The sequence below is a fragment of the Leucoraja erinacea genome, chromosome 1 (assembly GCF_028641065.1).
Source record: "Leucoraja erinacea ecotype New England chromosome 1, Leri_hhj_1, whole genome shotgun sequence".
In the NCBI taxonomy this organism is placed as follows: Eukaryota; Metazoa; Chordata; class Chondrichthyes; order Rajiformes; family Rajidae; genus Leucoraja; species Leucoraja erinaceus.
The window spans coordinates 136,386,669-136,410,357 of NC_073377.1; the positions used below are offsets into that span (position 1 = coordinate 136,386,669).

General features: G+C 48.3%; 2 protein-coding genes across 4 annotated transcripts in view; one reads left to right on the forward strand and one right to left on the reverse strand.

The window, feature by feature from the left end:
- Window positions 1-5,056, forward strand: part of manba (mannosidase, beta A, lysosomal) — a 78,616-nt gene extending 73,560 nt beyond the window's left edge. Inside the window, 2 exon segments of the mRNA XM_055634789.1 lie at window positions 549-803; window positions 1,495-5,056. Coding sequence (XP_055490764.1) covers window positions 549-803; window positions 1,495-1,731 — 492 coding nt within the window. The 3' untranslated portion in view covers window positions 1,732-5,056.
- A 986-nt stretch (window positions 5,057-6,042) lies between these two features.
- LOC129702259 (nuclear factor NF-kappa-B p105 subunit-like) overlaps window positions 6,043-23,689 on the reverse strand; it is a 103,398-nt gene continuing 85,751 nt past the window's right edge. For all 3 annotated transcript variants that reach the window (XM_055643965.1, XM_055643947.1, XM_055643956.1), the window contains exons 19-24: window positions 22,017-22,119; window positions 19,194-19,318; window positions 16,359-16,425; window positions 13,670-13,842; window positions 9,120-9,270; window positions 6,043-7,420 (exon numbers count right to left, since the gene is read on the reverse strand). In XM_055643965.1, the coding sequence (XP_055499940.1) occupies window positions 7,293-7,420; window positions 9,120-9,270; window positions 13,670-13,842; window positions 16,359-16,425; window positions 19,194-19,318; window positions 22,017-22,119 (747 nt within the window). In that variant the 3' untranslated portion in view covers window positions 6,043-7,292. The remainder of the gene's footprint in view (window positions 7,421-9,119; window positions 9,271-13,669; window positions 13,843-16,358; window positions 16,426-19,193; window positions 19,319-22,016; window positions 22,120-23,689) is intronic.

Consider the following 23,689-nt stretch of genomic DNA (forward strand, 5'->3'; position numbering starts at 1 on the left):
ACAATCAGACTGGGTTCACTTAAGTGATAGGTGGGAAAACTGAGATCTCCTCCACTCTCATTCTTCCCACCCCCCGTCTCCCAATGTGCTGATGTCTGCTGGGATGTGTTGGATTTCCATATCGAGAGCAATACCAGCTTCCAGCCTCATCACTGCCTCTTGGAGGAGCCTCGCTGCTTATTCAGTCTGCACCGCATCAATAACCCTGCCAAAATTTAGTTTGGAGATACCGCATGTAAAATGGCACTTCGTCCCACAGATTCCGTGTCAAACAGCGATCCCCTCGTACACGAGCACTATCCTACACACTAGGGACAATTTAGAATTTACAAAGGGCAATTAACTTACAATTCTGCACATCCTCATAGTGGGAGGAAACCGGAGCTCCCGAAGAAAACCCATGCAGGTCACAGGGAGAATGCACAAACTCCGTACAGACAGCACCCATTGTCAGGATGAAACCCGGGTTTCTGGTGCTATAAGGTAGCAGCTCATCCACTCGCCACCATGCTGCTGATGTTGATGAACTGTTGCTGTGTGTTGTGCAGGTGCGGGTTTACCAGTGGAGCAGTCTGGAGCCAGTGTGTGCTCACACTACTGAACCCTTCACGCTGAAGGGCAGCAGTGCAGCTCCTGTGTACAAGGCTGTGACTGCCACCCTGCTGCAGCGCTGCAGTTGTAGCCGCGATCGTTGCGTGATCGCATTCCATCTCGAGGACCAGGGGCAGCAGCGGGGACCGGTGAACTACCACCTGCTCACTTCCCTAAAGGATGCTCACACTCTGAGAGCACCACACATTAACGTAAGTAACTTAGACACACTGAGTTGACCACACATTAACGTAAGTTACAGCAGCCTTCCTCCAACCCTCACACCTGGCCACAGGTAAGTTATCCAGCCTGAGGAAGGGTGCTGACCCACAACATCACCTCTCCATGCCCCCCCTGCCTTGCCCAGACTCGCTGCCTGACCCGGCAAGGACTTACTTGTCAATGCGACAGTAGGAATGTGGTCCAAGCTGTGAACAGACAAATGTGTTGGTTGACCAGTGTCATGTTCGCCCCGTGACTGACCACACAGTGCCTATGATGCGAATGTGACCTGCAGTCCCACTTACTGCGGTAGTGGTTGGGGGGGGGGGGGGGGGGGGGGTGTGTGTATGTGCCTGTGTAGGAGGTGTGTGTGTGTGTACGGGGTGTGTGTGTATGGGGTGTGTGTGTGACAGTAGGCAATAGGTGCAGGAGTAGGCCATTCGGCCCTTCGAGCCAGCACTGCAATTCAATGTGATCATGGCTGATCATCCCCAATCAGTACCCCTTTCCTGCCTTCTCCCCATATCCCCTACTCCGCTATTTTTAAGCCCTATCTAGCTCTCTCTTGAGGGGTGTGTGTCGTGTTCGCGGGTGGTGCGGGGTGTGGGTGGTGTTTGCAGTGTTTACTCTGGGACACTTTGCGGGTGATTTTGTTGTGAGCCAGTTCTCTCCTCCCACCAGGCCAGTGTGAGTGAGCATGGCGGTGTGTACAGCGTCTCCCTGCACTCCTCCAGCATCGCCCCTTACGTCTGGCTGGATGTGGGCAACATACCTGGACGCTTCAGTGACAACGCCTTCCTCATGCTGCAACATAACAAGGTGCTGACCTTCATCCCTCGTCGACCCACCTCCACCTCACTGCTCCAGGCAGCTCTCACCATACGCACCCTGCACGGCCCCACACTGACCACACACTAACCACACACTGACCACCCCCCCCACACAACCCCCCACACACACATCACCCCCACACACACTCCCCCACGCACACTGACCAGGACATTCGCTGACGGTTGGTGAACGACCCATCATGGCTCCAGGATCAAGGGTGCTCCTGATGGTTGTAGTCGTGTGGACAATGCCGGTCTTCACGCCAGATGGAGATGACAGCCCATTAATCTGCCCATCTGCCCGTTTCACCAGAGAGACGAGTGCATGTGACACCAACGCGGGATCAGAAAATCAACGCAGAAACTTATAAACTCAGGATCTCTTTATAAATTGAATACATTTGGATTTGACTTTGCCAGGATGACAGACTCCCTCTCCTCTGAGTAAACGTGATATGATGACATTCCTCTCCCAGCGCTGTTTCTCTGGTGCGTGTTTTGTGCTGAGCTATGTCCTGTCTGTTGCTGAATTGCTGCTCACGTCACCAGCCCCTGCTTCTGGTTAGGGCGTTTGCTCACACCAGTCCTTGTGCCTGACCTCTGGGTCACCTAACACACTTCCCACATCACCCATCTCCGCACCTCCTCTTCTTCTTGCGTATGGCGTGCACAGCCTAAAGTTGTACGACAACTTGTTCTATTTGATCTTATTTGATTGTGCACGCCGGGTTGATTGCATTCGTCGAAACAGGGCGGACCACGTGAAGGTTGCAATCTCCCGCACCTCCTCACCTTTCAAATCAAACTCATTGTTGAAATGGAAATTGAAAAATACTGGGGAACAATTTGTTTTTGTATATCAACACTTGTCCTGCAAATCTATGTTTATCTCCAGAATGCACTGATTAAATGTATACATATGAAGCATCACAGTGTGAAAAAGACCGTTGATTAAAATGGAAGGAATGAACCGAGACGAGGATTTGAGTGATTATAATAACGTGGTACTTGCTTGTCTTTCTGGAGCAGGTGCTGGTTTCAAAGGACTAAATGATCGTCATCTACAGTGCCCTCCATGATGTTCGGGACAAAGACCCATCATTTATTTATTTGCCTCTGTACTCCACAATTTGAGATTTGAGAATAACATAACATGTTTAAAAAAAAAAAGGTATTTAAAATGATGAGAGGGATAGACAGAGTTGACGTGGATAAGCTTTTCCCACTGAGAGTAGGGAAGATTCAAAAAAGAGGACATGACTTGAGAATTAAGGGACAGAAGTTTAGGGGTAACATGAGGGGGAACTTCTTTACTCAGAGAGTGGTAGCTGTGTCGAATGAGCTTCCAGTGAAGGTGGTGGAGACAGGTTCGATTTTATCATTTAAAAATAAATTGAACAGTTATATGGACGGGAAAGTAATGGAGGGTTATGGTCTGTGCAGGTAGATGGGACTAGGGGAGAATACGTGTTCGGCACGGACTAGAAGGGCCGAGATGGCCTGTTTCCGTGCTGTAATTGTTATATGGTTATATGTGGTTAAAGTGCACATTGTCAGATTTTAATCAAGGTCATTTTTATACATATTGGTTTCACCATGTAGAAATTACAGCAGTGTTTATACATAGTCCCCCCATTTCAGGGCACCATAATGTTTGGGACACAGCAATGTTATGTAAATGAAGTAGTCACCTTTAGTATTTTGTTGCTTTTTCTTTGCATGCAATGATTACTTGAAGTCTGCGATTCATGGACATCACCAGTTGCTGGGTGTCTTCTCTGGTGATGCTGGGTGTCTTCTCTGCCAGGCCTGTATTGCATCCATCTTTAGCTTATGCCTGTTTTGGGGGCTAGTCCTCTTCAGTTTTCCCATCTATATAAAAGGCATGTTCAATTGGATTCAAATCGGGTGATTGACTTGGCCACTCAAGAATTTACAATTTTTTAGCTTTGAAAAACTCATTTGTTGCTTTAGCAGTATGTTTGAGATCATTGTCTTGCTGTGGAATGAACCGCTGGCCAATGAGTTTTGAGGCATTTGTTTGAACTTGAGCAGATAGGATGTGTCTCTCCACTTTAGAATTCATTATGCTATTACCATCACCAGTTGTATCATCAATGAAAATAAGTGAGCCAGTACCTTCAGCAGCCATACATGCCCGGGCCATAACACCTCAACCACCGTGTTTCACTGATGACGTGGTATGCTTTGGATCTTGGGCAGTTCCTTCTATCCTCCACACTTTGCTCTTGCCAACACTCTGATATACATTAATCTTCATCTCATCTGTCCACAAGACCTTTTTCCAGAACTGTGGTTGCTCTTTTAAGTACTTCTTGGCAAACTGTAACCTGGCCATCCTATTTTTGCGGCTAACCAGTGGTTTGCATCTTGCAGTGTAGCCTCTGTATTTCTGTTCATGAAGTCTTCTGCAGACAGTGGTCATTGACAAATACACACCTGACTCCTGAAGAGTGCTTCTGATCTGTCGGACATGTGGTTGGGGATTTTTCTTTATTGTAGAGAGAATCCTTCTGTCATCAGCTGTGAAGGTCTTCCTTGGCCTGCCAGTCCCTTTATGATTAGTAAGCTCACCAGTGCTCTCTTTCTTCTTAATGATGTTCCAAACAGTTGATTTTGTAAGCCTAAGGTCTCATAAAGACATCTTTGACTTTCATTGGCACAATAAAATCTGACAATGTGCACTTTAACCACATGTGATTTTGTTTCTATTACAAATCTCAAATTGTGGAGTACAGAAGCAAATAAATAAATGATGGGTCTTTGTCCCAAACATTATGGAGGGCACTGTATTCCCTCCCCACCCCCTATCCCTCCCTCTGGCTTTACATTCATTCCTTTTCTCTCCTTATCTGACAACTTTTTGAAAGACACAAAGTGCTGGAGTAACTCAGCGGGTCAGGCAGCATCTCTGTCAAGTCAAGACTGAAGAAGGGTCCTGACCTGAAACGTCACCTATCCATGTTCTCCAGAGATGCTGCCTGACCCAGTGGGTTACTCCAGCACTGTGTCCTTTTTTTGTAAACCAGCATCTACAGTTCCTTGCCTGTCACCCATTTGTCTCCTTTTCACCTCCTTAATCACTTACACCACCCATCTGCCAATTACCCCCCTCACCTGTATGCACCTATCACTCGTCAGGCTTTGTCCTGCCCCCACCTCATTTTTCCAGCTTTCATCCCTCCTACTCCACCAGTCTCCATCAGAAGGGTCCTGACCCAAAACGTCATCTGTCCATTCCCTCCACAGGTGCTGCCTGACCCGCTGAGTTCCTTCAGCACTTTGCTTTTCCCAAGATTTAATCACTTGCAATGTCATCATCTGACCTGACAATATATCGGCAGTCCGATTCCAAAAATGAGTAAATTAAATTGTTTGTGACATTCCCAATATTAACATTTGCGGCAGTGATATTTTACTTTATTTTTATGGATAGATCTATGGTAGGACTGGTTCAGATTAATTTGGGCCAAATGCAGGAAATGGGACAGGCCCAGTCTGCCATGGTGCCGGGAGGCACCAATGCAACGCCCCCGCAGGATGCACCAATGCAAGGCTGCGTGGAGCTACACCTCAGGGTGACATCTGCATTTAAACAGGACACCTGGGTCTCTGCAGATCACACTGAGCAGTGTGCTTGTCAAACTGAAGAGCTGTGTGAGGCATACACACACAACTAAAGCACATACTGTCACACTGTATGGAAACAGGCCCCACAGCCCAACCCATCCATGGCCCACTCCCTCTAAACCCAGTCCTGGCCCATATCCCTCTAAATTGTTCCTATTCATGTACCTGGCCAAATGTCTTTTAAATAATGTGCCGCAGAAAACATTTTATCGGGATGCATCACAGCTTAGTTTGGGAACAGCTCCATACAAGACTGCAAGAAAATGCAGAGTAGTGGACGCAACCCAGACATCACACAAACCAACCTCCCTTATATTTATCTTTTAATTTTTATTTATTTAATTTTTAATATTTATATTGATAACCTCCCTTATATTGAATCAATTTATACCTCACACTGCCTCGGCAAGTCCAGTAGCATAATCAAGGACCACTCACCCTGGTCACTCCCTCTTCTCCCCTCTCCCAGCAGGCAAGAGGTACAGAAGTGGGAAAACGCACACCTCCAGATTCAGGGACAGTTTCTTTTCGGCTGTTATCAGGCGACTGAACCATCCTATCACCAACTAGAGAGTGGCCCTGACCTCCCATCTACCTCATTGGAGACCCACAGACTATCTTGAATCGGACTTTATCTTGCATTTATTATCTGCGTTATTCCCTCCAAACCATTTATTCAAGGATTTGTAAAAGTGGGAGAATTTGTGCAGAAATGAGATCAGAAATGAAGACCCCTGTCATCAATTGATCTTTTTTCAATTGTTTATTTTAAAAAAGCATAAAATTTCAAAGTGCCTATTTCAAGCAAAAATACAAAAATCTAATTTTGGAATCCCAGCTGCTGGGACTATTTACAGGATCCATGTCAAACGCAAGGACGATTCTGATGGGAACAATACAGCTTTTCGTAAACAAAAAATAAAAATTGCAGTTTGGCTCGTGAAGAATCCAAGAGCCCTTCCTCCCACCCACCCACCCACCCACCCACCCAAACACACATAACCAGTTTGGTTGCTCTGCAGACAGAGACAGCCCCAGGGAAGTGGAGAGGGAAAGTTCACGGGTGAAGCTTTGGTTTAACATGATCAGTACTAAGTGGATCCTAGTGCCCACTGTAATTCAGGGATCTCATGGTTACCTGATCCCTGGTCCTGAAGATGAGTGTTTGATGACACTGGGCCTGTACTTGCTGGGGTTTAGAAGGATGAGGGGGTTCCTCGTTGAAACTTACCAAATAGTGAAAGGCTTGGATTGAGTGGATGTGGAGAGGATGTTTCCATGAGTGGGAGAGTCTAGGACCAGAGGCCATAGCCTCAGAATTAAAGGACATTCCTTTAGGAAGGAGATGAGGAATTTCTTTAGCCAGAGGTTGGTAATGTGTGGAATTCATTGCCACAGACGGCTGTGCAGGCCAAGTCAATGGATATTTTTAAGGTGGAGATTGACAGGTTCTTGATTAGTATGGGGAGAAGGCAGGTGAATGGGGTTGAGAAGGAAAGATAGCAGAGTAGACTAGATGGGCTAAATGGTCTAATTCTGTTCCTAGAACATGAACCATGGAGATATCTGGTTGTGATGGTTGTGAAGCGCAGACACGGGGCTGTGGGACAGATATGGCGCAGTCACGGTGCGCTCAGAGTCTCCAACTAGATGGGAGATTGTTGCCTGGTTCCCATGTTGGCAGGAAACCAGGAGGACCTCCACTGATCTCGACATCTGCACTCTGGAAACTTCCCTGAGATCTGCAAACCCTAGGGCCATCCCACAGCCCGGGGAACAGCAGGCTGTATGTACCCAGAGGTCACGGTGGGGCTCCAAGGACATGGGCAGCCTCAGCAACACAGAGGCTGCAATAGTTTAAAACGAGTTGTAACACAGCTGAGTGGGCCAGGAATCTTCCGTTAGCTTTGGGAATGTGTGGCGATTAAGCAGACGTTGAGAATGTTTCTGCTTCCAGTGGGGTCGGTGATCAGTGGAGATCAGGCCGTCGAGCACCGCTCACAGTTTGAAAGAAGTTTCGTTGTCGAAAGACTCCAAGGACAGATGGCTGAGCTTCCTAAACGATGTCTCCACGCCGCTATCACACACGCTGTCGCACTGCTGGCCCTTCTCTTCCTCCGCCTCAACTGTAAGAGACAAGACCATTTAACTATGCATTTTAGCATCAGTGCAAAAAGTTAGCACCCTCCCGCAATCTGTCGCAGAGTCATACAGCGCGGAAACAGGCCCTTCAGCCCAACTCGTCTATACTGACCAACATGCCCCATCTACACTAGTCCCATCTGCCTGCGTCTGGCCCATATCCCTCGATACCTTTACCACCCATGTACCTGTCCAAGTGTATTTTAAATGTTGGTATAGTACCTGCCTCAACTACTTCCTCTGGCAGCTCGTTCCATGCACTCACCACCCTCTGTGTGAAAAAGTTACCACTCAGGTTCCTGTTAATGTTTCCCTCTCACCTTAAACCCTCTGGTTTTTGATTCCCCTACCCTGGGAATAAAAAGACTGCACCTATCCTATCCATTCCCCTCATGATCTTATACAACTGTATAAGATCACCTCATCTTCCTGTGGTCTGAAGAAATAAAAGTTCTAGCCTGCCCAACCTTTCACTATAGCTCAGGCCCTTGAATCCTGGCAATATCATTGTACATTTTCGCTGCACTCTTTCCAACAATGGCACCTAGCCTTTGGTAGGGTGACTAAAACTGAACACAATCCTCCAAGTGCAGCCTCACCAACGCTTTCATTGCTACAATGGGGTCATGGTAAGAGCGTTCACGTCGCGGCCCTGTTTCCACCAATCTTTCCACCACCACGCACAAGAAGCGACACGACAGATACTATTGTATGCAGATGCCGAGAAGTGTGTTCAGCTCTGGCTGCTTGGAAGAGCTGCTGGAGGAGGTAGTTGAGGCAGGTACGATCACAACGTTTAAGAAACATTTAGACAGGTACATGAATAGGACATGTTTAGAGGGATAGGGGTCAAACGCAGACAATTGGGACTAGTGTAGAAGGGACACGTTGGTCAGTGTGAGCATGTTGGGGCTGAAGGGCCTGTTTCCACGCTGTGTAACTCTTATATCTCGGGTCTTTTCACAAACTAAATGTAAAAGTATTTTCTTTTCACGTTTTGTTTAAAATGGGAACAAGACATAATCTAGAGAGTTACAGGCCAGTGAGCGGCAGTGGTGGGGAAACTATTGCAGGGGATGCTTGGGAAAGGGATTTACTCCCATTTTGGAAGAAAATGGCAAATTAGGAACGGTCACATCTGACCTGATTGATTAGCTGACGGGAGACCTGAGAAGTATATAAAACTATGAGAGGGCAGGCAGCCAGATCCTTTTTCTCCAAGATGGAAAAGTCAAATACTAGAGAGCAGAGCTTTATGATGGGGGGCCGTGGGCAACTTTATTGGAGGTGTGCTCAGGGCAAGTTTTTTTACAGGTGGTGGGGGCCTGGAACATGCTGTCAGGGGTGGTGGTGGAGGCAGATATAATAGAGACATTTAGTAGGGTTTAGATAGGCTGATGGATATGCAGGGAATGGAGGAATATGGATCACATCCAAGCAGAGGAGATTAGTTTAACTTGGCATTACGTTTGGAATGGACATTATAGGCTGAAATGCACTGTACTGCGGCCAATATTCACTAGTGTTAAGACAGACTGGTTGCATTAGATAAGAGAGGTTGATGCATCCGAGCATTACGAGATGTGTTTCATTGTACTGAAGGTAAGTGTGACGTGTGAAGGAGACACACAGGGGCGAGTGTGCTGCTGGGAACTGGGCCACACAAGAGACAGCATTGCTTACTGTTGTGCTGTGGGGTGGCCGTTGCCTGCACATGCCCGCTTGCCTGTGTGCTGCCTGAGTTGGCCATTGCTTTACTGACCACGGCCACTGCCTCACGGTGCCCCATGGACCTCAGCGATTCCAGGATCTCCATCAGTGTTCCACCAGACACCTGCAGAAACAGAATGACAAGGGTTAGCACCCAAGACAGGCACAGAGCGCTGGAGTAACTCAGCGGCTCAGGCAGCATCTCTGGAGAACATGGACACAGAGTGCTGGAGTAACTCAGCGGCAAGCATATCGTTCTGGTTTCCCTCTGCCCCACTCTCAAGCTGAAAAAGGGTCTTGATCCGAAACGTCATCCATTCCTTCTCTCCAGAGATGCTGCCTGTCCCGTTGAGTTACTCCAGCACTTTGTGTCCATCTTCTTTACAACTCTACCAGCCTGTGGTGTCTGAAGAGGGTGGAGGACCTGTAGCCATCTCACCAAATAACTGTTTGAGCAGGTGAATGAGAGTTTCATTGAGATGGCTAAATGTGGGTTAGACAAATGTTAGGGCCCAGGGAACCAACGATAGAGCAGAGCTACGAGTCAGTGACAAATAGTAGAGCTGGCCGAAGGGCCCAATGCTTAAAATGGTGTCAGCATAATTTGAAGAATACAGAGAAAATTCACGAGGATGTCATGGAGTCACAGAGTGATACAGTGTGGAAACCGGCCCCTCGGCCCAACTTGCCCACACTGGCCAACAATGTCCCAGGAAGTGCAGCGTAGATTCACGATATTGATTCCTGGGACGGCGGGACTGTCATATGAGGAAAGATTGAAAAGACTAGGCTTGTATTCATTGGAGTTTGGAAAGATGAGGGGGGATTTTATAGAAACATATAAAATTATAAAAGGACTGGACAAGCTAGATGCAGAAAAAATGTTCCGAATGTTGGGCGGGTCCAGAACCAGGGGCCAAAGTCTTAGAATAAAGGGGAGGCCATTTAATACTGAGGTGAGAAAAAACGTTTTCATCCAGAGAGTTGTGGATTTGTTGAATTCCCTGCCACAGAGGGCAGTGGAGGCCAAATCACTGGATGGATTTAAGAGAGAGTTAGATAGAGCTCTAGGGGCTAGTGGAATCAAGTGATATGGGGATAAGGCAGGCACGGGTTATTGATTGGGGACAATCAGCCATGATCACAATGAATGGCGGTGCTGGCTCGAAGGGCCGAATGTCCTCCTCCTGCACCTATTTTCTATGTTACACTAGTTACACTTGCCTGCGCTTGGTCCATATCCTTCCAAACCTTTCCTATCCATGTACCTGTCCAACTGTTTCTTAAATGGTGGGGCCGTCCCAGCCTCAACTATCTCCTCTGACAGCTTGTTCCGTACACCCACCAGTGTGAAAAAACAACCCCTCTGATTCCTATTAAATCTTTTCCCCTTCACCTTGAGCCTATATCCTCTGGTCCTCGATTCCCTTACTCTGGGCAAAAGACTCTGGGCATCTACCCGATCTATTCCTCTCATGATTTTTTATACTTCTATAAGATCCTCATCCTCACCTCATCCTCCTACCCTCCGTGGAATAGAGACCCAGCCTACTCAACCTCTCCCTATAGCTCACACCCTCTAGTCCTGGCAACAATCCTCGTAAATCTTTTCTGTAACCTTTCAAGCTTGACAATATCTTTCCTATAACATGGTGCCCAGAACTGAACACAATATTCTAAATGCGGTCTCACCAATACAACTGCAACATGACCTCCCAACTTCTATAGTCAATACTGACTGATGAAGGGCAAAGTGCCAAAAGCCTTTTTGACCACCTTATCAACCTGCAACTCAACCTTCAAGGAACCATGCACTTGTACTCCTAGATCCCTCTGCTATCCAACACTACCGAGAGGTCCAGCTCTTGTCCGACATCCCAAAATGCAACACCTCACACTTCTCTGTATAAAATTCCATCAACCATTCCTCAGCCCACCTGGCCAATTGATCCAGATCCTGCTGCGATCATTCACAACCATCTTCACTATCTGCAAAACCACTCACTTTTGTATCATCAGCAAACTTGCTCATCTTGCCCTGTATGTTCCCATCCAATTCATTGATGTAGGTGACAAACAGTGACGGGCCAAGCACTGAACCCTGTGGCACACCACTAGTTACAGGCCTCCATTCTGAGCAGCAACCATCCACCATCATCCTCTGCTTCCTCCATGGAGCCAATTTGCTATCCATTCAGCTATCTCTCCTTGGATTCCATGAGATCTAACCTTCCTGTGCAGCCTACCATGCGGCACTGTCGAACGCCGTACTGAAGTCCATGTACACAACAACTGCAGCTCTGCCTTCATCAACCTGGCTAGGACTTTATGCCTTTGTGCGCTGGAGGATGAGGGGTGATCTTATTCTTTTAGTTTAGAGATACAGCGCAGATGCAGGTCGTTTCGCCCACCGAGTTCGCACCGATCAACAATCCCCGCACATTAACACCATCCTACACACACCAGGGACAATTTACATTTATAAAAAGCCAATTAACTTACTAACCAGTACGTCTTTGGAGTGTGGGGGAAATCAAAGATCTCAGAGAAAACCCACGCGGTCACGGGGAGAACGTACAAACCCGGTACAGACAGCACACGTAGTCAGGATGGAACCCGGGTCTCGAGCTTTAAGCGCTGTAATGCCCCTGTCCCACTTAGGAAACCTGAACGGAAACCTCTGGTGACCTTGTGCCCCACACAAGGTTTCCATGAGCGCCAGAGGTTTTGGTCACTTGCCTGGAAAGCCTCGACCGAAGCGTGAGCTGCATCTACTGACCAAGGATCTTTGCTACCGACCGCACACACACACACACACAAACACATCGCGAAGGTGGGGGCCAGGGACAGTGGAGGAGCGCTGTCTGCGTGATGAAGAGGAAGGTAAACAGAGCACGGTAAGTCCTTTCGAGAGCGTGTGTGAGGGAGGGAGAGAAGGGGAAAGAAGGGGAGAGAAGGAGGGAGAAGGGGAGGGAGGAGACAGTTTTAAGAAGTTTAATAAAGTTAGCGGGCATTTTACCTTCCGGCGGATCTTCCAGGTCCTGAAAACCAAAGATCCTACAGGATCTTTGCTGAAAACTCCAATGAGCCAATCAAAATGGCCGTCCAGTGAAGGAGATTGCCTTTGACTGCCTGTATGTAAATAGCAACCCCACTCCACTGGCTTCGACCAAACGGCAACCTATTTTTAGTCGAGGTCGGTTTTGTTTTTTTTAAAATAATCGCAGGAACATAGAAGAAGCCTCGACGACGCAGAAACCACTTTCCACCATTAGGGAGAGTGACCAAAACCTCCGGAACCTCACGGAAACCTTTGGTGGGGCGCAAGGTCTCCAGAGGTTTCCGTTCTGGTTTCCTAAGTGGGACAACGGCATTAGGCTGCAACTCTACCGCTGCACCACCGTGCCGCTTGGGAGGATTATAGAGGTGTATAAAATTGTGTGAGAAATAAATAGGGTGAACGTACATTCTTTTAGCCAGAGTAGGGGAATGAAGAACAAGAGGACAGATGTTTAAGGTGAGAGGGGAAAGATAGAAATAGGATGCTGAGAATTAACTTTTTCACTCAGAGTTGTGGGTGTACGGCTCGAGCTGCCGGTGGATGTAGTTGAGGCAGGTACTATAACAACATTCAAAGTGCAGGTGCATGGATAGGAAAGGTTTAGAGGGATATGGGCAAATGGGGCTGTGTGGATGGGGTGTGTTGGTTGGCATGGATGAGTCAGCGTGTTGTTCCCGTGATGTATAACTCTGGACACATGTGGCGTGTTCATTACTTGACCCAGAGTTCACCTGGCTCATAAAATACCGACTACAGCTGAAGGCAAACTAGCACGATGGTGCAGTGGTAGAGTTGCTGCCTCACAGCGCCAGAGATCTGGGTTCAAACCTGACCACGTGTTCTGTCTATACGGAGTTTACACGTTCTCCCCGTGACCTCGTGGGTTTTCTCCGGGTGCTCCAGTTTACTCGCACATCCCAAAGATGTGCGGGTTTGTAGGTTAATTGGATTCTGTAAATTATCCCTAGTGTGGAGAGAGTGGATGAGAAAGTGGGATAACATAGAACTAGTGTGAGCCGGTGATGGGTGGTCGGAGTGGACGTGGTGGGCCGAATGGCCTGCTTCCATGCTGTATCTTTAAACTACACTAAAGTGTGAGATGGGTTAATGTTTCTCGCTGGTGACACCACCATGTACCGAACACACCCGGCGATACCACCCTGTACCTTGTGCCACACTGGTCAGCGCAGATGCCTGGTCCACCCTGTCCACTCCAGTACTGCCCCACCCAGTGCCAACCTGGTCAGTGCAGGCACTCTGTGATACCACCCTGTACCTTGTGCAATGCTGGTCATCTCAGGAACCTGGTCCACCCTGTCCACTCCAGCGCTGCCCTGGCCCTGTGCCAGTCTGGTCAATGTGGGCACAGGGTCCTCCACCCTGTCTACTCCAGCTATGCCCTGGAACAGTACCACCTGGTCAGGGTGGGCACCCACGGCAGTGTGTGGTGTGAACGACTAACCTGGTAGTTCTCCAGCAGGGAGCTGGCGGGCGACGGGCTGAGTCGGAAGGCGTTGACCAAGATGCCCAGACCCAGCTTCTCGGCCAGACTCAACCAGTTGAGCCCCGACTGGGTCTGCTCCAGCAGTTTACAAAGCTCCAGCCTGGACTCACTGTCCAGTTGCCCCAAATCACCTGGTGGCACACAGACATGAGAACTTTCAACATCCACACCCAGAACATTCCAGAGAGACGACCAAAGATAAGTGGACACAAGGAATGCAGACAACATGTGTAGGAAAGAATTGCAGATGCTGGTTTAAACCAAAGATAGACACAAAATGCTGGAGTAACTCAGTGGGACAGGCAGCATCTCTGGAGAGAAGGAAGGGGGTTGGGACTGAGAGGGAGACACAGAGATAAGGAAGGGTAAGGTGTGAAAAGACATCAAAGAGGACAAAGCTCAAAGAAAATGTAGAATAGATCATTGTTAGCTGGGAGAAGGTCGGAGACAGTCAGACTGGTGGGAGAACTGGGAAGGGGGAGGGGATGGAGAGAGAGAAGCAAGGGTAACTTGAAGTTAGAGAAGTCATATGTTCATACAGCTGGGGTGTAAACTACCCAAGAGAAATATGAGATGTTGTTCCTCCAATTTGCGTTGGGCCTGACTCTGACAATGGAGGAGGCCCAGGACAGAAAAGTCAGTGTGGGAATGGGAGGGGGAGTTAAAGTGTTTGGCAACCGGGAGATCAGGTAGGTTTCGGCAGATGGAGCGGAGGTGTTCAGCGAAACGATCGCCGAGCCAAAACGTCTCCTATTCTCTCCAGAGATGCTGCCTGACCCGCTGAGTTACTCCAGTAATTTGTGTCTATACAAGGAATGCAGATGTTGGTTAACAAAACAAAAACGCACTAAGTGCTGGAGTAATTCAGCAGGTCAGGCAGCATCTCGAGAGAGCATGGATAGGTGATGTCTCAGGTCGAGATCCTTCTTAAGAACTCTTCTCCAAATGCACCTCCCCTTTTCCTAATTTGGGCGCTGCCTGACCCGTTGAGTTACTCCAGCACTCTGTGTCCATGTTCTCCACAGATGTTCTCCAGAGATGCTGCCTGACCTGCTGAGTTACTCCAGCCTGACCTGCTGAGTTACTCCAACACTCTGTGTCTGACAAATCTTTGAACTTTTATACCTTGGTACTTCCTCAAACACATGGTCACTGGGGCAGGGCGTGGGGACAGTGACGCAATTAGATCAGCTCTTCCAGACAACTCCACCCTTACAGCTTGGGCTGGAGTTACAGGGAGAGGTTGGATAGACTGGGACTTTGTTCCTTGGAGTGTAGGAGGTTGGGGCGTGACCTCATTGAGGTGTGCAAGATCATGAGGGGCATGGATAAAGTGAACACTCACAGTCTTGATCTCAGGGTAGAGGATTCTAAAACTTGAGGGCACAGCTTAAGGTGAAAGGCGAGAGGTTTAAGATTGGACTCAGCAGTAACATTTTTCACTTAGAGGACATCTGGAATAAGCTGCCTGTTCTGTACATTATGTACTAACCGGGGGATTGTGCTATTTTATGGTGAAGTGTTGCTGAGCTGTATGTAAAAAATGTATTTCTCTGTACCTCGCTACAGGTGATAATAAAGAGACCATTGCCCATTGAGGAAGCTATAGAAGCGGGTACAATTATGACGGGGAGATAGATGGGAATTCAGATAGCCAGAATCCACAGCTCAGATGTCTGTAGCTCTGGCTGTGGGGAGCTGACGTGAGCACAGGTTGTGGGCAGTTGACTTGTGGTTGCTGAGACCGTGTTTCCTGATCCAGGACTCGGACACCATCGTATTCAGTGTGAGAACAGTCTGCAAGCCAGACGCAGATCTGGTCCTGGACTCACTGAGACGATCACAGGACTGTGAGGACAGAACAGTGGTCACGGTGGTGCAGTGGTAGAGTTGCTGCCTCACAGTGCCGGAGACCCGGGTTCGATCCCGACTACGTGTGCTGTCTGTATGGATTTTGTACGTTCTCCCCGTGACATGCGTGGATTTTCTCAGAGAACTTCAGTTTCCTCCCACACTCCAAAGACATACAGGTATGTAGGTTAATTGGCATCGCAGGTCGGCGCGGACCCGGTGGGCCGAAGGGCCTGTTTCTGTGCTGTATCTGTAATAAACAGCTTTCCTGTGGCCACTGTTCTTCATTCAGGGGTTTGAAAGGCAGCACAGTGGAGCAGCGGTAGAGTTGCTGCCTCACAGTGCCAGGGACACCAGTTCGATCCAGACTACGGGTGCTATCTCTGTGGAGTTGGGAAGTTCTCCCCGTGAACTGCGTGGGTTTTTCTCTGGGTACTCCCACACTCTATAAAGACATACAGGTTCAGAGGTTAATTAGCTTTGGTAAAAAATTGTAAGTTGTCCCTGCATCTAAAGCAAAGTCTAAAAAGACATGCAACATTCTGAAAGAGATCAGATAGTCCTCCAACCCACATCCCAAAGACGTGCAGGTTTGTAGGTTAATTGGCTTCTGTAAATTGTAAATTATCCCCAGTGTGTAGGATAGTGCTAGTTTAGGGGGTGATCGCTGGTCGGCGTGGACTCGGTGGACTGAAGAGCCTGTTTCCACGCTGTGATGGGCCACAAAGAAACTGACTGATGCACAACAGGTTTCGGGCCGAAACCCTTCTTCAGACATAAATAATTCAGGAGGTACCTTGTGGGAAGGGAGTGACAGACTTGTTCTTCGGTTGGTAGGGTTTGCCGTTTAGGATATCGTAGACCTGGCAAGAGGAGGCAGATGATTAACCAGTTAATGAGGCCACAAATGAATGAATAGGTGCTGTGAAATGCTCTGCTTTGAGCAGTGCACAAGTGTCGCCACGGGTTGGTGCCAACTAAATAACAAAAGTACCGAACAGTCCTATTTACTGCCTGCCGCCGCATATGATAGCAGCCCCCTCCTTTCCCCCCGCCCCCAATTCCCCCTTGTTAACGATAGCCCCCCCACGCCAGCCCCCTTGATCTCGGCAGCCCCCCCAAGCCGGGTCCCCCCCATTGTTATCACAGGTCCACCTCGCTCTCGGTTCCTCCACGTGGACCTCCAGGACTATCTGTAATCGGACTATACCTTGCACTGAATGTTATTCCCTTTATCCTGTATTGGTACCCTGTGGACGGCTCGATTGTAATCATGTACAGTCTTTCCGCTGACTGGATAGCACGCAACAAAAAGCTTTTCACTGTACCTCGGCGCACATGACAATAAACTAAGACGAGGGAGAGTGGGGAATTATTGGACCCGACCAGCAGAGTCTCAGTGGGGGTGCAGTAGTAGTACAGTCAGTGAGGCAGGGTAAGGAACTGCAGATGCTGCAATGTTTTGGAGGAACTCGGCAGGTCAGGCAGCATCTGTGGACAGGGGACTTTGTGAGGCGGGACCCTTCTTCAGACTGATGGAGTAAGGAGGAGAAAGCTGGAAAAGAGAGGTGGGGCAAAGCCTGGTGAGTGATAAGTGGATACAGATGAGGGGGGTGATAGGTGGATGCAGGTGAGGGGGGTGATAGGTTGATACAGGCGAGGGGAGATTATAGGTGGATGCAGGTAATGGGGTGATAGGGGGATACAGGTGAGGGGAGGGGGTGGAGATAGTAATCGAGACTGCAGGTGATCAATGAAGGAGACATAAGGATTCGATGTGGAATCTGATGGGGAAGGACGATTGGAGAGTGAAATGCAGAACCATTCCTCGCTACTCAAGCAGCATTGAAGAACATTTATTTAGACAGGTACATGGATAGGACAAGCCTGGAGGGATATGGGCCAAACGCAGGTAGGTGGCACTAGTGTAGATGGGACATGTTTGTCGGTGTGGGCAAGTTAGGGCTGAAAGGCCTGTTTCCATGCTATATCACCATAACCACGGGAGGGGAGGGGGGGGCATAGCAGGGAAGGAACAGGGATGGAGGGAGCATACAAATAAAATAGGGGAGGTAGGGAGGGAAGGGAGATGAGTCGAAAGCAGAGGGGAAAGGAGGGGAATGATTTGTGAGCTGAGGAGCGGGATAATTCACGTGGAACTTGCAATAGGAAATGGAGAATTCCTGGCTTATATCACAGTGTGACAAGGTTGTCAGAGCCGCAGCAGGAATCCTCTACTTCCTTCACATATACACTGAACCATCCTGTCCCTACCTTCACATATACACTGAACCGTCCCGTCCCTACCTTCACATATACACTGAACCATCCCGTCCCTTCCTTCTCATATACACTGAACCATCCCGTCCCTACCTTCACACATACACTGAACCATCCCCTCCCTTCTCATATACACTGATCCATCCCTCCCTCCCTTCACATATAGATTGAACCATCCCATCTCTTCCTTTCTTAGCTGATCCTCTGTAGTATAGTGGTTAGTATCCCCGCATGTCATGCGGGAGACGGGTTCTATTCCCCGCCAGGGAGGATTTTTATATTAAAGATTTGGACGAGGGAATTGAATGCAACATCTCCAAGTTTGCGGATGACACGAAGCTGGGGGGCAGTGTTAGCTGTGAGGAAGATGCTAGGAGGCTGCAAGATGACTTGGATAGGCTGGGTGAGTGGGCAAATGCAAGGCAGATGCAGTATAATGTGGATAAATGTGAGGTTATCCACTTTCGTTGCAAAATCAGGAAAGTACACTATTACCTGAATGGTGGCCGATTAGGAAAAGGGGAGATGCAACGAGACCTGGGTGTCATGGTACACCAGTCATTGAAAGTAGGCATGCAGGTGCAGCAACCAGTGAAGAAAGTGAATGGTATGTTAGCATTCATAGCAAAAGGGTTTGAGTAGAGGAGCAGGGAGGTTCTACTGCATTTGTACAGGGTCTTGGTGAGACCACACCTGGAGTATTGCGTACAGTTTCGGTCTCCTAATCTGAGGAAGGACATTCTTGCCATAGAGGGAGTACAGAGAAGGTTCACCAGACTGATTCCTGGGATGTCAGGACTTTCATATGAAGAAAGACTGCATAGACTCGGCTTATACTCGCTAGAATTTAGAAGATTGAGGGGGGATCTTATAGAAACTTACAAAATTCTTAAGGGGTTGGACAGGCTAGATGCAGGAAGATTGTTCGTGATGTTGGGGAAGTCCAGAACAAGGGGTCACAGTTTAAGGATAAAGCGGAAATCTTTTAGGACTGAGATGAGAAAAACATGTTTTGAAAAACAGAGAGTGGTGAATCTCTGGAATTCTCTGCCACAGAATGAAGTTGAGGCCAGTTCATTGGCTATATTTAAGAGGGAGTTAGATGTGGCCCTTGTGGCTAAAGGGATCAGGGGGTATGGAGAGAAAGCAGGTACAGGATACTGAGTTGGATGATCAGCCATGATCATATTGAATGGCGGTGCAGGCTCAAAGGGCTGAATGGCCTACTCCTGCACCTATTTTCTATGTTTAGATATACATCCCTTCCTTCGCATATACACTGCCCCATCCCTCCTTTCCTTCACATATACACTAAACCTCCAGTCCACTCCTTTGCTGCCTGCACTTGTACCTCTTCTGTGGTGGCCATGTCCAGTGGGGTGGTCCCACAGAAAATGCCTTCGTCGTCAGAGTCTGCAGGCTCCTCATCTGTCCTCTCCGCCAGCGGCTCGTGGTTCTGTATGTGTGGGTCAGCACCTGCGTGATCCAACACATCTTACTTTAATACTTTATCGTCATTGTAGTGGTGCATACAACAACATTCAGGCGCACTGCCTGAGCACAGCTCAAATATACAAGATAAAAAATAACAATAAATAACAACAAAAAAGTGAGAAAAACAAAGATTGTTCATACATTCACGTGCACATACTGTGACACATACACATAGATTCACACATACATACACATTATGCCAACGTGGGGTGGGAGATTGCAACCTTCACGTGGTCCACCCTGTGTCGACTAATGCAATCAACCCAACGTGCACAAACAAATAGATTAAATGGAACAACTTGACCTACAATTCTAGACTGTGCACGCCCTATGCAAGAAGAAGATGCCTACATATTCACCTTTACCAGTATATAAGAGATTGCACTCAGAAGGTCATTGTCAAAATATAAGATATTGCACAGAATAGTATTATAAAAATATTATAAATGAATATATCAGTATTGCACAAAGGTAGGCATTGTACAGTATAAATATTGACTGTGGGTTGTGTGTGTTCAGTGCATAGTTCAGTGTGGTGATGGCCTTGGGGTAGAAACTGTTTGTTAGTCGTGCATTGGTGATCTTCTAGGCTGTTGACGACTCTCTGCAGAGCCTTCTTGTCAGCCGCAGTACTGTTGCCGTACCACACCAGGATGCCATGTGTTGGGGCACTCTCTATGGAACAACGGTAGAATGACACTAGCAGCCGTTGTTTCAAGTTGACTTTCCTGAGTGATCTTAGGAAGTAAAGCCGTTGTTGTGCCTTCTTAACCAGAAAGTTTATGTTGGTTGACCACGTGAGATCTTCTGAGATCTTTAGATATGTTAAGGGAAAAAGAGTAGCAAAGTCAAATGTGGGTCCCTTGAAGTCAGACACGGGTGAAATTATTATGGGCAACAAGGAAATGGCAGAAGAGTTGAATAGGTACTTCGGATCTGTCTTCACAAACAATCTCCCAGATGTACTGGATGACAGAGGATCTAAGGGGGTAGAGGAACTGAAAGAAATTTTCATTAGGCGAGAAATAGTATTGGGTAGGCTAATGGGACTGAAGGATGATAAATCCCCTGGGCCTGATGGCCTGCATCCCAGGGTCCTCAGGGAGGTGGATCTAGAAATAGTGGACGCATTGGTGATCATTTTCCAATGTTCAATAGATTCAGGATCAGTTCCTGTGGATTGGAGGATAGTTAATGTTATCCCACTTTTCAAGAAAGGGGCGAGAGAGAAAACGGGGATTTACAGACCAGTTAGCCTGACTTTGGTGGTGGGAAAGATGCTGGAGCTAATAATGGGGCATTTAAATAGCAGTAAAAGTATTAGTCCAAGTCAACATGTATTTATGAAAGGAAAATCATGCTTGACTAATCTTCTGGAATTTTTTGAGGATGTTACAAGTAAAATGGATGAAGGGGTGCCAGTGGATGTAGTGTATCTAGACTTTCAGAAAGCCTTTGATAAGGTCCCGCACGGGAGATTGGTGACTAAAATGAGAGCACATGGGATTGGGGGTAGGGTGGTGACATGGATAGAAAATTGGTTGGCAGACCGTATATTAATGCGGGTGTCAGGGGTTATGGGGAGAAGGCAGGAGAATAGGGTTGAGAGGGAAAGATAGATCAGCCATGATTGACTGGCAGAGTAGACTCGATGGGCCTAATTCTGCTCCTAGACCTTATGACCACAACCCTGCCCTCAGCACAACTTGTCTTTGGCTGCTGTGAAGGATGATACAACGAGGTCCCTGGAAGATGAGTGTGGTCACAAAGAGATCCTCTCTCCAGCTATGCCACAGTGGCGCAGCGGGTAGAGCAGCTGCCTCACAGCGCCAAAGATCCGATTCCATCATGACTACGGGTGCTGTCTGCATGAAGTTTGTACGTTCTCCCTGTGACTGCGTGGATTTGACTTGAGGGGAGGGGAGGGGAATAGGGAAGGGTGTGGATGGATTAGGAAAGAGAGGGAGGAGTTCGAAGAGAGAGGGAGGTGGGGATAGGGAGGGAGGGAAAGGGAGCAGATCCCCCCAGCACACAGACAGGTCAGGGCTGTGGGACAATGTCCAGCCATGCACATATCTCCCTCGAGACCCACTGCCCATCCCTACTGACCACTAGCCCTGGGCTATTGACCCTCACTGACCACTAGCCCTGGGCTATACTCACCACTAGCCCTCACTGACCCCCCTGACAGTACCCCTGGGCTACTGACTGACCCCCCTGGGCTGACCAGTATCCCTGGGGGACCCCCACTGACCACTAGCCCTGGGCTACTGACCCCACTGACCACTAGCCCTGGGCTACTGACCCCCCTGACCACTAGCCCTGGGCTACTGACCCCCCTGACCACTAGCCCTGGGCTACTGACCCCCCTGACCACTAGCCCTGGGCTACTGACCCCCCTGACTGACCCCCACTGACCACTAGCCCTGGGCTACTGACCTCACTCACCACTAGCCCTGGGCTACTGACCTCACTCACCACTAGCCCTGGGCTACTGACCTCACTCACCACTAGCCCTGGGCTACTGACCTCACTCACCACTAGCCCTGGGCTACTGACCTCACTCACCACTAGCCCTGGGCTACTGACCTCACTCACCACTAGCCCTGGGCTACTGATCCTCACTAACCACTTGCCCTGGGCTACTGACCCCACTGACCACTAGCCCTGGGCTACTCACCGGCGGCCATCAGCAAGGCACAGAGTTTGGTTGATCCTCTCCCCGCTGCGATGTGAAGAGCGGTTGACCCGTCAAATGTGGTGGCGTCGACTTCAGTCCCGACCTGAGGGTCCGAAGCACACGTGTGTCAGAGCCGCAAAGTCACGGGAACACGCCACCCCTCGCGCCCGCCCTGTGTTGTGACGGGATCTACGTGCAGGGGGGGGGCTGCTGCCCTGCTGGCTGGTGTGGGGACTGCAGCCCCCTCCCTGCGAAGAGCCCGAAGCTGACCCGCCCACCCCTGAGTGAGACACTGAGCCAGGGAAAAAGACAGAGTGCTGGAGTAACTCAGCGGGTCAGGCAACATCCCTGGAGAACATGGACATAGAGTGCTGGGGTCAGTGGCGGACTGGGTCTAAAAATATTGGTTGCCAGAAGACAAAGGGGGCCCACCCACAACTACAATGCTATCATTTAGAAACATAGAAAATAGGTGCAAGAGTAGGCCATTCAGCCCTTCGAGCCTGCACCGCCATTCGATATGATCATGGCTGATCATCCAACTCAGTATCCCGTACCTGCCTTCCCCTGACCCCTTAGCCACAAGGGCCACATTTAACTCCCTCTTAAATATAGCCAATGAACTGGCCTCAACTACCTTCTGTGGCAGAGAATTCCAGAGATTCACCACTCTCTGTGTGAAAAATGTTTTTCTCATCTCAGTCCTAAAAGACTTCCCTTTTATCCTTAAACTGTGACCCCTTGTTCTGGACTTCCCCAACATCGGGAATAATCTTCTTGCATCTAGCCTGTCCAACCCCTTCAGAATTTTGTAAGTTTCTATAAGATCCCCCCTCAATCTTCTAAATTCTAGCGCGTACAAGCCGAGTCTATCCAGTCTTTCTTCATATGAACGTCCTAACAACCCAGGAATCAGTCTGGTGAACCTTCTCTGTACTCCCTGCATGGCAAGAATGTCTTTCCTCAGATTAGGAGACCAAAACTGTATGCAATACTCCAGGTGTGGTCTCACCAAGACCCTGTACAACTGCAGCAGAACCTCCCTGCTCCTATAATCAAATACTTTTGCTATGAATGCTAACATACCATTCGCTTTCTTCACTGCCTGCTGCACCTGCATGCCTACTTTCAATGACTGGTGTACCATGACACCCAGGTCTCGTTGCATCTCCCCTTTTCCTAATCGGCCACCATTCAGATAATAGTTTACTTTCCTGTTTTTGCCACCAAATAACCTCACATCTATCCACATTATGCTGCATCTGCCATGCATTTGCCCACTCACCCAACCTATCCAAGTCACCTTGCAGCCTCCTAGCATCCTCCTCACAGCTAACACTGCCCCCCAGCTTCGTATCATCCGCAAACCTGGAGATGTTGCATTCAATTCCCTCATAATTTTCATTTACTTTTCATAGCGAATAAATACAATTTTCAAAAAATACATATGCAAAAAAGGGTACAATTAACATTTTTGTGGAAAAAATTTGGTATTTCTTAGTACATTCTCAGTGTACATGTACTGTACATATTACTGGCAGTAGAGACCGAATGTAAATACAGAATGTTATAATTGAATTTTTTATTTAATTTTTTAAATTTTAAGTAATTGGTTGATATTTTTAAATAGTTTACTGCACAATTTACACATTAACAGATAGTTCAAAAGCACA